Source organism: Trichomonas vaginalis, chromosome VI (assembly GCF_026262505.1).
Source record: "Trichomonas vaginalis G3 chromosome VI, whole genome shotgun sequence".
NCBI classification, from domain to species: domain Eukaryota; phylum Parabasalia; order Trichomonadida; family Trichomonadidae; genus Trichomonas; species Trichomonas vaginalis.
The window spans coordinates 17,299,664-17,313,601 of NC_067208.1; the positions used below are offsets into that span (position 1 = coordinate 17,299,664).

The 13,938-nt window shown below is 33.0% G+C and overlaps 8 protein-coding genes across 8 annotated transcripts; 1 reads left to right on the top strand and 7 right to left on the bottom strand.

Annotated features, from left to right (window-relative positions):
* Positions 1-577: 577 nt before the first annotated feature.
* TVAGG3_0881870 (E3 ubiquitin-protein ligase trip12 family) lies at positions 578-3,851 on the bottom strand (the record flags this gene model as incomplete). The annotated part of the gene is made up of 1 exon (XM_001321784.1): positions 580-3,843. The coding sequence occupies one exon, from the start codon at positions 3,841-3,843 to the stop codon at positions 580-582; it is 3,264 nt and encodes a 1,087-aa protein (XP_001321819.1).
* Positions 3,852-4,171: 320 nt separating this feature from the next.
* On the bottom strand, positions 4,172-4,699 carry TVAGG3_0881880 (maturation of 5.8S rRNA; the record flags this gene model as incomplete). The annotated part of the gene is made up of 1 exon (XM_001321785.1): positions 4,398-4,694. One exon carries the CDS (start codon positions 4,692-4,694, stop codon positions 4,398-4,400), a length of 297 nt encoding a protein of 98 aa, XP_001321820.1.
* Positions 4,700-5,249: 550 nt separating this feature from the next.
* TVAGG3_0881890 (uncharacterized protein) lies at positions 5,250-7,387 on the bottom strand (the record flags this gene model as incomplete). Its single annotated transcript, XM_001321786.1, has 1 exon — positions 5,327-7,387. One exon carries the CDS (start codon positions 7,385-7,387, stop codon positions 5,327-5,329), a length of 2,061 nt encoding a protein of 686 aa, XP_001321821.1.
* Positions 7,388-7,555: 168 nt separating this feature from the next.
* On the top strand, positions 7,556-8,159 carry TVAGG3_0881900 (uncharacterized protein; the record flags this gene model as incomplete). Its single annotated transcript, XM_001321787.1, has 1 exon — positions 7,556-7,825. One exon carries the CDS (start codon positions 7,556-7,558, stop codon positions 7,823-7,825), a length of 270 nt encoding a protein of 89 aa, XP_001321822.1.
* Positions 8,160-8,297: 138 nt separating this feature from the next.
* Positions 8,298-8,807, bottom strand: TVAGG3_0881920 (ankyrin repeat, PH and SEC7 domain containing protein SECG-related family; the record flags this gene model as incomplete). Its single annotated transcript, XM_001321788.1, has 1 exon — positions 8,298-8,807. One exon carries the CDS (start codon positions 8,805-8,807, stop codon positions 8,298-8,300), a length of 510 nt encoding a protein of 169 aa, XP_001321823.1.
* A 51-nt stretch (positions 8,808-8,858) lies between these two features.
* On the bottom strand, positions 8,859-9,866 carry TVAGG3_0881910 (spectrin binding; the record flags this gene model as incomplete). The annotated part of the gene is made up of 1 exon (XM_001321789.1): positions 8,859-9,866. The coding sequence occupies one exon, from the start codon at positions 9,864-9,866 to the stop codon at positions 8,859-8,861; it is 1,008 nt and encodes a 335-aa protein (XP_001321824.1).
* Positions 9,867-10,482: 616 nt separating this feature from the next.
* TVAGG3_0881930 (uncharacterized protein) lies at positions 10,483-11,757 on the bottom strand (the record flags this gene model as incomplete). The annotated part of the gene is made up of 1 exon (XM_001321790.1): positions 10,483-11,757. The coding sequence occupies one exon, from the start codon at positions 11,755-11,757 to the stop codon at positions 10,483-10,485; it is 1,275 nt and encodes a 424-aa protein (XP_001321825.1).
* Positions 11,758-11,940: 183 nt separating this feature from the next.
* Positions 11,941-13,879, bottom strand: TVAGG3_0881940 (uncharacterized protein; the record flags this gene model as incomplete). Its single annotated transcript, XM_001321791.1, has 1 exon — positions 12,151-13,836. One exon carries the CDS (start codon positions 13,834-13,836, stop codon positions 12,151-12,153), a length of 1,686 nt encoding a protein of 561 aa, XP_001321826.1.
* Positions 13,880-13,938: the final 59 nt, after the last annotated feature.

Here is a 13,938-nt window from a genome sequence, read left to right on the forward strand (position 1 = left end):
TGGAGTGATCGAGTTTCTTCATAGCGCCACAGTGTGTACCAAGGCGTTTCTTGAGGAATTGGTGAGCAGAAATTGAATGGCGTTCGAATGATTTCTAGCCGACAAGTTCGTGAGCAATCTTGCATGCGAAATTAACACGCTTGGTAGATGAGCGAAGACCCCACTCACGCTTTGGGGCAAGATCATTTTGTTGTTTCTCAGACATTCGTCAAGAAGCGGCCAATCGCATAAATCGTTTTTTGAATTTACCACATCATGTATTATAAAATTTAACTTCGAAAAAAAAACATTTTTGAAGAAATAATATTTATTTTCGTATTGAAGCAAACAGTTGAGAATTTAAAGAAAGAGAACAAGAAACTATGGGGATATGTTACATTTGATAATCGTATGATTACGGCCCAAAAGCAAACTGTTGAAAAGATATTAACAACTTCGAAATAAACATGTTTATATTTTGTCATTTGAAAACATTATCATAAATTGTCTCTCTTTTCATAAATAATTAAACAAAATATCATCATATTTAATACAAATAAAATAAAATAAAATAAAAAAAAATATATATTACAAAAAATATTAAGAAAGGCCGAATGATCCCTGGCAGCCTCTCACAGCAGTCATCAATCTCTCCCTCAAAATCTCTTTGGAAGAATACATCGGCAGTTTGAAGTAGTTGAAGCAAGTCATGACAGAAGGAAGGCAGTCGTCGTAGTTCGCTCCTTTGTCTGGAGCTCTCTCCGCAACTGTCAGTTTCGGCTGCAAACCAGCCAATCCTCCAATTGGAAGATTCACTGATCCAGTTATGAATCTGATTAATAGTTTCTGGTCTTCGTCATTCATCTCTTCAATCACTTCGAAGAAATTAGTAATAACTGGGGAGTCCTTCTTGTATCCTGTTCCGACTTCAACGTTATTCATCAAATCCTGTATTGTTATCCTCTGGAAACTTCCTGTGATTATCTGAATCAATTCTTCTGGAGTAAAGACACATGTTGGCTCCCAATGGAGAACTTGGTTGAATCCTTCAATGAAAGAGTGGCATTTTGTCTTCATGACCTTTCCACATGTGAAATCTCTGATTTTGGAAACGTAATCATTCACATTTTCTTGATTAATTTCGATCATTTGGCCGTTTGGACAAATTGGGAAGTCATAAAGACCAGGATATGTGAAATCAAGGCCAATAAGTCCTTCTGGGTTCTCCAAAGCGATGGCAAGTTGAGGATCTACATCTTGGACTGTAACATCTTCGTTTCTGAGGGTTCTTATGAAATGAGGAGATAAAGGAAGGTCTACAATGAACTGTGTTTGAAGGGCTTTCGCACAAAACATGCCAAGTAACCGTAAATCTTCGTTCGAAGCTGCCGGACTTGGATAGAGACCTGTCTGTGAGAAGGCGAACTCCGCTTGAGGGTCATTTGTTCGCCAGAGACCTCTAGAAGTGCGGCAGAGCTCGTGAGAGAATAATGTGAAAAATTCTTGGGTCGGACCATAACCCATTCCCTCATCGCCGATGAATTGGACCTCTAGGATGCCCATGGAAGGTGCGAAAGCGTTCAAAACCGTTGCTCCTTCTGCGGCCAAATTGTCCCGATTCAACTGACAGTTGTATTTTATGGCTTTCTCGCTTCTCCTGGCCTCTGGCTTTATGAATTCTATGTACATAGAGTAGAATCCGGCCGGTAAATCAAATGCCAGCTCTTTAAAGAACAAAATACGGTGTTTGAGATCAAATAAATACGGGTAATTGTACATCATGCTGCCGGCCGAACTGAATCCGCCAACAGTGTTCGCAATTGAAGCTAATGATGGAGCGATATGATCCGAAAAAGCTTGGCAGACTAAATTAAGGGTTGGATGGAGTCTGTGTATAATAGATAATAGTTCAAAGGTAGGTAAAATCTGTTGCGGGACCTTGCTAACTTGATATAAATCAAAAGGTGCCGGATTTGAGTCTCCTTCGATAATTTTGATGAGAGGACACTTTTCTTTGAGTAGTTTAGGGTCTTTTATTACTTTACAAATGGATTGGAAAACGTTATCTCGAGCAGAAAAAATTGAATTTCCAATTTTGAAGGAACAGCGCTTATATTCTGGAGTATTTGCTATTCTATTGAGGACTGCCAACTTTGAGTACTGTATTTTTTCATCAATCCTCTTTAAATGGCGAGATATAATTGGATTTCTGTCAAAACTTCTTTTCATGATATCAAAAGTGACTCCACGTCTTCTCTGGTTATAAAATGCCTCAATGGCCGAGAAATCTATTGTTATTTCCAATCTGAAATTTTCAGTCCCCATATTCGGCATTTCTATATCAACGTTGATGGAAAATGACTCGAACTTATCATTCCTTTCCGATCCGAGTATGTCCTCGTCATGAGGAACTGGAAAACCACTCAAAATAGAATGAGATGCTTCAACAAGTTGCTTTAGAGATTCCTCTCCAACAACATCTATACGGCCTTGGTATGTATATAAGAATTCCTTGGCAGCTTCGAGTCCTCCTGTATTCACAAAGTCATATAATGGCATGTTTTGCGTAATCAAGAGATCGTATAGTTGTTCGAACGAAGTAATTGAATTTATTTCCTTCAAAGTTGCGAAACCGCTGCTATCTAGCTTAGAAAGTATTAAATCAACCCTTTTTACGAAATCTTTGTCGTTAGAAAGCCTCTTTTTGGCTCCAATGAGTATACTTGGGATTGGAGACTTGGCAAGAGACATTTGGTTGGGTACATTGTTTGCTATGTCCAAAATACTTTTGACCAATTCATTATCTATGGCGTAACCAGTAAAACTCTCGTATAAACATGATATATCGGCTGATGGATTGAGTTTGAGTATGTATTTTATGCATTCTAGGCTTGTTTTAGCTGATCCTCGGTGATTTTGTAAAACGTCTATGATAACAGGGAATGCTTTGTTGATAAAACTCAATATGATGTTCGTTGACTTCGATGCTTTGACTTTTGAGTAGTGCTTGAGCGTTACATTAATCAATGAAACAATTTTCGTATATAACTCGACTTCTCGCGATGTAGATTGCGCCTGTGATATAATACCATTGAAATCTATTGGACTAATAACGAAAGCATGTAAAAGAGAATGAATTTGAACTAATTTTATTAAATCTTCGAGTAATAGAATATCTGAGTTCATATCTGTAATAACTAGTAAGCTTACTGCAATCTGATTGATTACTTTAGGTGGAGCTGTTGAAATATTCAAGCGGGAAACAATATTATGAAAAGTTTTAACTGCGTGAATAACTAATCGTAAATTATATTCTGTGAAGAAAGGTGCTATATCTTGTAAGTTCGAAATCATGTTATTGTCAACATATTTCTCAGTCATTCGCGCCATGGCTACAAAAGCATCTTTTTGATCAATTAAGCTACACTCGTTAATTGCTTTGATGAGAGGATCAATACCCACTGTCTTGCAAAGCTCCTCTGGGTTTACTTTCGAAATTGTGATGAATGTTCTGAGACAATTTTCAGTAATTTTGGAACTTAGCTTACGATCTATGAAGTTTCTCAAGTGTTGGAATATCTTGGTCTTAGAATATAAATCGTATGTGTTATCTAATGAATCAGCAATTTTAAAAACACACTCTGTTGCAAGTTCTAGTATATCAACTCTATTTAGTTGTGATAGTATATCGTCTATCCTTGCGCAAATTTCATCAAAAGGCAGTCGATAGGCTATTTGCTGCTCTGTAAATTGAATTTTATCGGCAATGAGCTTCAATGCTGGGATAGGTCGCTCTGTTTTCAATTGCTCGATGATTGCAAGCCATTCAGGGTCCATTTGATTGGCTTGAATCACTCTTCGCATTGAATCTTTTTCTGAATTTTGTTGTAGGAAAAAAAAATTTTGGAGGAAGAAAAAAATTTTCGAGTTAATTTTAAATAAATTAAAAGGCCATGATGTGTTAAATAATTTCACCAATACGATTTAAATGATTTGGGCTCCAAAACAAATTGGAAGTAAAATTTTCCATTGAACAAGTAAAAAAGATATATGAATATATTCATGGATTCTCCGAGTTATTTAAGGTGTTTGAGTTTCTTAAATCATTTCAACAAAAAGCTAAAAATACCATAAAAAATACCAATAAATAAAGAATAAAAAGTATTTATTCCGCAAAAATCTCTAAATTTATAACAGTTTTAGAATTGGATCCTATTCAAATCATTCTATTCAAAGTAATAAAAAAATCTTTTCGAGTATTGTATAAATTGAAGCAATTGTATTCAAAGTAAGTCTTATAGTTACATTCCTTGCAAATAACATCGTAATTGTGGCTAGTAAACGTGAAATATTTTGAAAACAATTCACATTTAATTTGTTATCATTGAATTTAAGTACAAAAGATGAGTTACCAATTTTCATTTGCTTGGGGAATCAATGTATTTATCAATCTTGGAATATAGAGCTTGAAGTTTTTCTAAGTAATGTTTGTTTGGATGAGAATCAATGTTCTCTCCTTTGGCCTTTAAATAGCACATTTGAAGAGTCGTCAGAGCGTATGCCATTGTAGTTTTGAATTTCAATTGCTCGAATTCTGTTAAAGAAGCCATTGTTTCTTCAATAGGACGTTGGGAAAGCAATTTAATGTGCGCCTCTGCAATTTTTATTGCAATTTGATATTGTTGTAAGTCAGTGTTGTTTGTTTCAGTTGACATTTTTTTCACTTTTTTCCCTGACTTCATATGAAATGTTAGTTTTTTTCGTGATAAGCATAGATCTTTCTGTTACACACTCATCAACTGTTATTTCCTATGTTAATAAAAAAGTAACGAACTTTTATTTAATTAATCCTGATAAGTGGAGTCCTTACTGTTGATCTTGATAACATCTCGAAAAATAAGCAAATACACATCGATCAAAGGAACCTTTGATTCCCATAATGTGAGCCAAAAAAACTACGAAAAACTCCACTTCATTATGCAAAAGAAAAGAAAATGAAAACTACATAATGAACTTGAATATTCATATTTAAAGCAGGTGCAAAATAAAACAATCAAAATATTGAATCCTCAACAGTACAGGCATGTTCTCCACTTTGCACTTTAACTCTAAAATGATATAAAATTGATAAAAGTAGGACATTATTTTTAGCTATTTTCTATAATTATTCATCACATCTCGAAAACTGGTAGTGAATAAACATATTATTCGCCAACATTGTAATGAACAGATGAGCTACTATCACATTACCGTATGAAAAAAGTAATGAGTTTCATTTATAAAGTAACAAATATATTATAATTTACATCAAACAACTAAAAAAAATGAATAAAATAACAAACCAAAGTTAATCAACAGGACGAGAAGAAGGGAATTTATCATTTACTTTTCCTTTAGAATCGCTTCCTGATATCTTCTTTCTAGAGCTCCTCTTCGTGTTCCTTGTTGTTTCGCGGTTAGTTTTTTTAGGAGTGGCTGTGTCATGTCCAGAAGTTACGAAAACATGAGAAGTGTTCCAAGCTTCAAGAAGAATCTCTTTAGCATCCAAATATTTTTGTTTTGCCTCAAGGAGTTTCTTAATAACATCACTAATCTCCATTTCATTTGTTTTTTGTGTTTCAAATAATTTATTTTCAAGTTGACCCATTGCAGTCATATCTCTCTTGTTCACCTCAATCTCTGACTGTAGCTGTTGCTGAAGGCTCCTCAAATTGTACTCTAATACCTCTTTGCTGTTCTGTAAATTGCCAATGGCCTCTCTGTAGGTGTCACTTTTTCCATTTTGTACTCCATTTATTTCATCGAACTTAGTAGTAAGAGCTTTTATTGTTGTATTTCGACTTTCACTGGCTGTTTTGAATTCTTCTTTAGCTTTGACGAGATCGTCTGAATAAGATTGGATTTGTTCCCTTTCTTCTGAGATTTCCTGGCGTGTTAGGTGTAGTCTGGCATCTACATCTTTGGTTGATTGTACTTCCCTCTTGATTTTGTTCTCTTTCCTTTCTTTCCTCAATTTTTGATTTGATTTTATCAATTTCTCAATATCTGCATGGTATTTGTACTCGATATCGTTGTAATCTATATCAAAGTAGTATAAAAGAGTGTTATCCATGAGAGCTTTCGATATAACTTTTGGATTTCCCAAAAGATTATTTCGAAATGAGACTTTTTCAATGGATTTGGAAGCTCCTAATGCAGGTATTAATACATCACCGCCTACATCAGTAATTTCTGTCATCTCTAAATCGATCTCCTTCAAGATGGGATGCTCTTTAATCACTTCCGCGAAATTCTTAGCGCCTTCATCGCCAATCGGGTTATGTGACAGAATCAGTGTTGTAAGGGAATAATTCTCGGCCAGTTTCTTGCAGAAGGATTTGAAGCCGTTGTTGTCAATTTGACACATTGAGATGTTTAATGTCTTTATTTTAAGATTCATGGCAAGCGCTGGTCCGAACTCATCAATTCCGGCACCTGTGAGTGGATTGTGTGACAAATTAAACTCAATTAACTCAGAATAATTTGCAAAAGCTGGTGTAATAGCTTTTGTGAATGCTTTTGTAAGCTGGTTATTAGAAATATTAAGGCGCTTGATGCTTTTGTTCTTGGAAATGTATTTTATGAAGTCTGGAGCAATATCATCTTTAATTGCATTGTTTGAGATGTTTAAATCAACAATGTTTGAGTTTAATATTGCTTGTAATACTTTTCTGCATCCTTTTGAGCAAATATTGTTGTTAGATATGTTTAAAACTTGCAATGAATGATTTAATTCTAATCCTTTCGAAATGTGGATCATTAAATCGCATGTAATCTTTGCCATTGATAAATCTAGTTCGGAAAGAACTTGATTCATTGAAAGAGTTGATGCTAATTCTTTTGCAGCACTTTGGCCAACTGAATTTCTTGCAACTGATGATGTAGAGCCAATTTTAAGTGAAATAACGGAAGGGTTTGATTTAAGTGCATAAAATATGGCATATAGACCTTTGTCAAGGATTGCATTTGATGATAAATCTAATGATATTATTTTTGTTGTTTGTAATAAGAATTGAGCAATAGAAGTAGCTCCTTTGTTGCCAATGGAGTTTCCCGATAAGTTAATTGATCTTATATGAGGATGATTTAGAATTAATGAACAAATCACTTCTGTTGCTTTAGGACCAATAGAAGATGAGCTCATATCAAAGATTTTTAGGAATGGTTTCTTCATTTGATTAATATAAAATCGTTGAAACATCTTGTCTGATGTCGAAATGTTAAAATCTTGACTTTTTGCTATGAATATCGATTTTAATTCTTCTTCGGAAAACGTATTAGTAATTACTAGTGGATCTGATTTGGATTTTTCAAGGCGGACTGCTTGTCCTAGATCAATATCCTCAAATTGAACTGTTTCCTCCGCCATTTTTGAAGAAAACAACGTACAAAAAAATTGAAAAGAGAAATATAAAAATCAAATTTGATTTGATAATTCATATATGTATTGTAAATAAAATCTCGTTGCATCTGAAAATTGGCCTTACATGAAATTTTAAAAGTATTGAGACTACAAAAGTGACATATAAAAATTAAAATGTCACCTTGGCAGAAAAATCCTGGATTCAATAACTTTCAGAATGTAAAATTAACAGAAAATGTGCAAGGACCTCAAATGCCTCGTAGATCTACCGATGAACTCGAGCCAATCCACAGAAGACAAGTAAAACAAATCGATGATTCAAATTATAAGGATGAGGATGATGTTAAACCCAAGAAAAGCAGACTCCCGTTGTATTTAATCTTAGTGGCTTTCCTTGCAATCGCTTTTCTTATTGGATATTTCCTTGACACTGACAGCAAATAAACTTTTAATGAACAATTAAATTGTCATTACATAGTGAATATTTATTGTTGTAAAGATTTATAAATTTCAATTATTTTTTTTTATCATATTTTATATTTATTACTATTCTTCAGCAATACAATGTAAAAGAAATCAGAATTGTATGTTCTTCATCATCCGGGCTTTTAAACATATAATTCCAATATTGAAATTTGATTTATTAGATATATAGGAAGTTTCAGCTTGTTGTTGTCAATACACACAATTATTGCGAACAAATACAATCATTATCTAAAAATGGTTGTCTTTGGCACAACTCCAAGAAGAATTAGAAATGAAACTTTTTTAAATCTGCAATATAAGCAGCAATCGTATTGAGATGTGGAGCTTTATATATAAACTTTCAAAGATCTTATATAAAAATTAGTTTTTTGAAATAGAAGCGATTTAATTCTTTGATAAAACAAATATTTATAAATTATAAGGTGGTATTTTATTGAAATCCACGGCGAGGAGGAGCTGTCGAATCTTTTGCTCCAACAGATCTCAAATATTCTCTAACAGGTCCATTTGAAACACTTAATGGTGTATCTCCAAATTTGCTGGCAGCGTTTTTGTCTGCTCCGCTACCAACAAGATATTTAATTACATCAAGATGATTATTTGCAGCCGCTATGATGAGTGGTGTTTTTCCTTTGAGATTCTTTGAATCCTTATTAGCTCCTTTATTTACGAGTAATTTAACAACATCTAATTTGCCATTTGCAGCAGCCCAATAAAGTGCTGTATCACCAAATCTGTTCTTTGCCTCTTTGTTTGCACCAGCGGATAAAAGGTAATTAACCATATCATAGCGTCCATTTGACGATGCTTTGATAAGCGGAGTATCACTGGAATTACAAGTGGAGTCGATCTTTGATCCGATGGAAACAAGATATTTCGCAACATCTACATTTCCATAGCGAGATGCTCTAATAATAGGTGTCTCTCCATCATCATTCATTGGCTCTCTGGCAGCTCCATTTTCAATCAGGGATCTGACAAGCTTGAGATTTCACTTTTCACAAGCTTCTAAAAGAGGATTCTTGCCAAATTCGCCCTTCTTGTCACTTAATCTAACTTCTATTGCTCGTTGTAGCATCCTGTAGTTTCCTTTGGTTGCGAGGTCATTAAGTAAATTGTAGGCTCCCCAGAAATCTTCTGTATACCTTAGTTGATCCATCCTTGCAACATAATCTTCTGTTGTTTCTGGCATTGCTTCTGTGGCTGCTGCTTGTTCTTGTGCATCGGCTGCTGGAGGAAGAACACCAGATCTATTACCTCTTGTTTGATCAGCGAGTTCCTTTCTAGATCTTCTAGTTCTTCCGTTTTCTTCAGATGCATTTGAAGATTTCGGACTTCTTGTAGAGACAAGGCGTTCTTCAGATGCATTTGAAGATTTCGGACTCCTTGTAGAGACAAGGCGTTCTTCAGATGCATTTGAAGATTTCGGACTCCTTGTAGAGACAAGGCGTTCTTCAGATGCATTTGAAGATTTCGGACTTCTTGTAGAGACAAGGCGTTCTTCAGATGCATTGGAAGATTTCGGACTTCTTGTATAGGTAGGGCGTTGCTCAGAAGTAAATGATTGCGCTGAAGTTGGGGCTTGAGCCTGGTTACGTAATTCGTCCAATTGTGATTGTAATTTTGCGATTGATTCTTCGAAATCTTTATTAACTGGTTGAGTAGATGGTTTCTGGTCATTTTCGCTTAATGCATCAACAACACTGTCTAAAACTCTCAAATCCATACTTTTACTCATTGATTTCAGAACTATAACAGCATCTTGAAAATTTTTGACAGTAACATTAGCAGAATGTGTATAGCTAAAGAGATCCTTTTTGGAAATCTCTGATGCTCCTTGTTGGAGGATAGTACAGTAATCGTCGGAAGATAAAATTGCTGATTTAAGAAATTGTTTGATATCTTCTTCTTCGAAAATAGTAAAGAGTTTGTCTTGTGATATGTAATCTTTGATGTGAGATCCAATGTATTGGTAATTCTGTGTTATATCAGTATCCATACTAAAAATTTTTTGGAAATAAGTGAACTGATTACTTTTCGGATCAATTTCTCTCAAAAAAAAATATAACTCGCCTCGAAAATCAATATTATAAAAATATCAAATAACACAATATACACAGCAAATATTATGATATCTTAAATTTTACTGGTTCTCAATTTATTTTACATTTTTCATCAAACATGTGAAAATTTTTGATAAATATCAACGAGATTTATGAATAAACTTTCTATTTATGAACATATTAACGGTATTTTATGTTGTATGATCGCGATAGTATTCCTTCTCATGTGAATTACATATCAAATCTTATTTTATTGTTCTATTACAAATCAAATTTAAAATTGACTTATGTAATATTACGTTATGACAAAGTGGGTTGTTCACTTTTCAGTATTTGTTGAATTTACAACTATAAGTTACCTAATATAACAAAGGGTTATGAATATGAAATCAGAATGTAGCTACCTCCTTTTGATCCCTAGATGCTACGGGGGTTTCCTACCATCCTATATATTATATAACACATATAACAGAGCCATTATATAAAAGTTTAGTAAGTTTAGTGATATAAATAAATTTTATTATATATAACAAACAAAATATATTAAAAAAATTATAATTTCGATGCAACATCTCCTGATGTATTAAGTGTTTTCTTTCTAGCGATAGAAGACATTGCCTTTTTGATCATTTTCATTTCCGCGTCATCGGCTTTGTGTCTAGACAAAATTAATGTTGTATTCTTTGATTCAACGTTGTTTTCTTTTTGTCCTCCAGTCAGAATAGGAAGTTTTGTGGATTGCGTTGACATCTTTTTATCTATTTGTTGGAGATACTGTTTAAGCATGTTCTGTTCATCTAGATGTTCTTGTATTGTTCTTTCAAGCTCTTTGTTGCGTTTTACTTGACTTTCGTATCTCATTTTATCATTATTTCTTTCACTTTCGATATAAGCACGTAATTCCTTATTAACCTTTTGCGCATTCTCAAGTTCTTGTCTATCCAATGCTTTCATGTGCTTTTTAATGTGTTCTTTTCCACGATTTATTTCTTCCATCACATGTTGATATTCTTTATAGGTATTCTCGTAGTTTTGGGACTCCATATCGTAATGCCTTGCAAGAGTAGTGACTTCTCTTTGTAAAATCGAGTCTTCAAGGCGAGTATCGGATATCTGTCTTGGTTGTGGTTTATTTAGCTGTTTTTCGAACTTCATTGTTGTCTGTAATGCTTCCTGCTTAAATTCTCTTGTTTCTTGATGCATTTTATCGTATTGTTGCTTGAAATTATCAACATCAATTTGGGCGGAAGCGTCTATTTGAGCCTTTTGGTCATTTAACTGTTCTACAATTGTTTGGAGTGACTGTCTTTCGCGTTCATTAACTTGGCATAGTCTTTTTAAGTATTGAGTGTTTTCTATGACTTCTTCCTTGCGTTTTCTGACGGCAAGAAACTCATCTCTAATTTCTATAAGTCTTTTTGAAACATCTTCCGCGTAATCTGAAAAATCTTTTGTAAATTGGTCTTGAAGTGAATTATGTTGATTAATAATAGAATTAATACTGTTAGATAAGATTTTTGTGTATTCCATATGTGTTATAAATATGTTTTTCGATGCTTGTTCCGGAGAAAAAAACTTTTGATCAGCGACAGCTTCGAAATCTCGTATTAAAGCATGGATATCCGAGCATGCTTGTGAAAACTCTGCACATTTTTCTGAGAGATTTCGAATTTGGGCATCTTTATCTGCAATATCTTTTTTCATAATTTCAATTTCCTGCTTTTGATGGGCTAATTCAACGGCAGGAGACATTCTAAACTTCTTTGTAGATGTTTTGAGAACAGGATCAAGATCCCAGACCGGAGGCCCAAAGATATCCTCCGACATAGTTTTTTTCAATAACGTAGGAAAAGTGACAACATATCAATAATCAGGTTCTATGATTAATTCTTGATAAGGAAGATAGTTAGATAGAACAACTATAGGAATTTTTATTAATATGATGTAAAAGTCAATATTTGCTAAGAGATATGAAATTGATATAAGAAGTTGGTATAACATAATAGTATTGATCTGTTGGTTATTATAATTCATATTTAAATCATTAAATGAATTCATTGCCATGGAAATGAAGTTAAATTCTTGTATTATCATAAGATATTGAATTGAATCTTTCAAAGTCATTAAATATATTCATTAATTAGATCTGTAAATAGTGAATATATAAACACCTAACTGTGATAGACTGGATAAATATTAAAAATTTATAAAACAAACAAATTAATTTTTATTTTTCAATTTTTTCTTTTTCATAACAGATGGAATTGAAGGAATTGTTTCAATAATTCCGAGCATCTCATTCCATTGATGTAAATCTCCTTGATGGAATAAATTTTCTTTATTCGAAGCTTCATAATTTGCCAGCTTAGTCAAAGTAGACATAGCTCTGTTATGCATTTGTATAAACAATCTTGATATAGAACTCTGATGGTTTGCAATATCTATTTTTGCAATTTCGATATTTCGGCCAATTTCATCATTCTTTCCTTTCATTCTCTCCAATTCGAACTTCTTCATTTCATCTGTAGAATAAACTCCGATTTCTTTGAGCATAGAACTGTTTTCTTGTGTTAATTTCAAAACTTGTCTTCGCAAAGTAATAATCTGCTCTGACTCATGCTTTAAATCGTTTTCTATTCTCTTGTAACTTGTATCTGGCTCGAAAATTTGATCCGTGATTTGAATAATATCTTCGAAATTCTTTGCAACCTTCAAATCACCATATTTCTGGATGTAATCGAGTTCAATCTGTTTTTCATGATAATATTTATCAATGATATCAAGATAAATTGGAAAATTTTCAATATTTTCAGATAATAATTTTCTATTTTTCTTCAAATTTTCTTCTTCTCGTTGTAGATCTGATTTACAACTTGCCTTCTCTGTTTGCATGGTCGATAATTCTAATTTCATTTGACAAACTTTTTCTAAAGTTACGGCGTAATAAGATTTAAATTTCTCTGATGCTTCATGAGCTGCTTTCGAAAGACTTTTAATTGCTTCTGCTGTTTCGCTAAGATCATTTCGAGTTTTGTTCAATTTAATATTTAAATTTGTAATTTGACTTTTTAGTAGCTTATAATCATTGGAAAACTGTCTGTATTTTTGTACACCTTCTTCTAATGATGAAACTAGTTTGTTTTTTTCTAATTGCAATTCGTCAAAATTAATCGTTTTTTGTTCAGTTTGAGAGTTTCTAAACGAATTGCGAGTTTGTATAGATGAGTTCATTGATTCGTGTATTTGACTAGTTAAATCTTGTATTCTAAGATCTAAATCGTTTATTTGTGTTGAATTTTTTGAAGAAGTTGTTGAATAAAACTGTTGTTTCATTTGCAATTTTGCAGTTTTCTTCGTAATTGACGATATTCCCTTGGAAAATTCGTTTATTTGTTGTTTTATGCTTTGTAAATTCTCATCTGGTTCAATTCGTTCAGAACCGGAGATAAAATCTTCTAATTGTTCTTTTGAAGAACTCAAATTATTAACTGATGCTATTGTTTCTGTAAATTGGCTTCGAAAATTTGTAAGTTCATCTTGAATTTCTTCGTAACGTGTGTCTAAATTCTGCTTTTCTTTGTCTAATTCATATAATTTCGATAAAGCTTTAGATATTGCTTGGTCTGCTTTTTGAGAAAGAGATTTTAATTGTTGGGTTTGATAATATTGATTTTCTTGGAATTCTTTCCATGCACTCTTAATTGTTTCGTCGTATCTATCAAGAGTCATCATTCTGCTCCTATATTCATCTTCCGTTATTTTATATTTTTTATACAAATGCGAGACAGATTCACGCTTTTGAGAATATGTATTCACATGTTCTGATAATTCATCTCCAATCATTACTAATTGTCTTTTAATAATCATATTTGAAGAATCAGTATCTTTATTCTTTACATTCTTCATAAAAATGTTTGATAAAGAAATCATTCTGGCATTTTTTATGATGACTAAACTATTTCCTATCTAATATTAAGATTATTAAAATCAAACAGCAATTTTAAACAC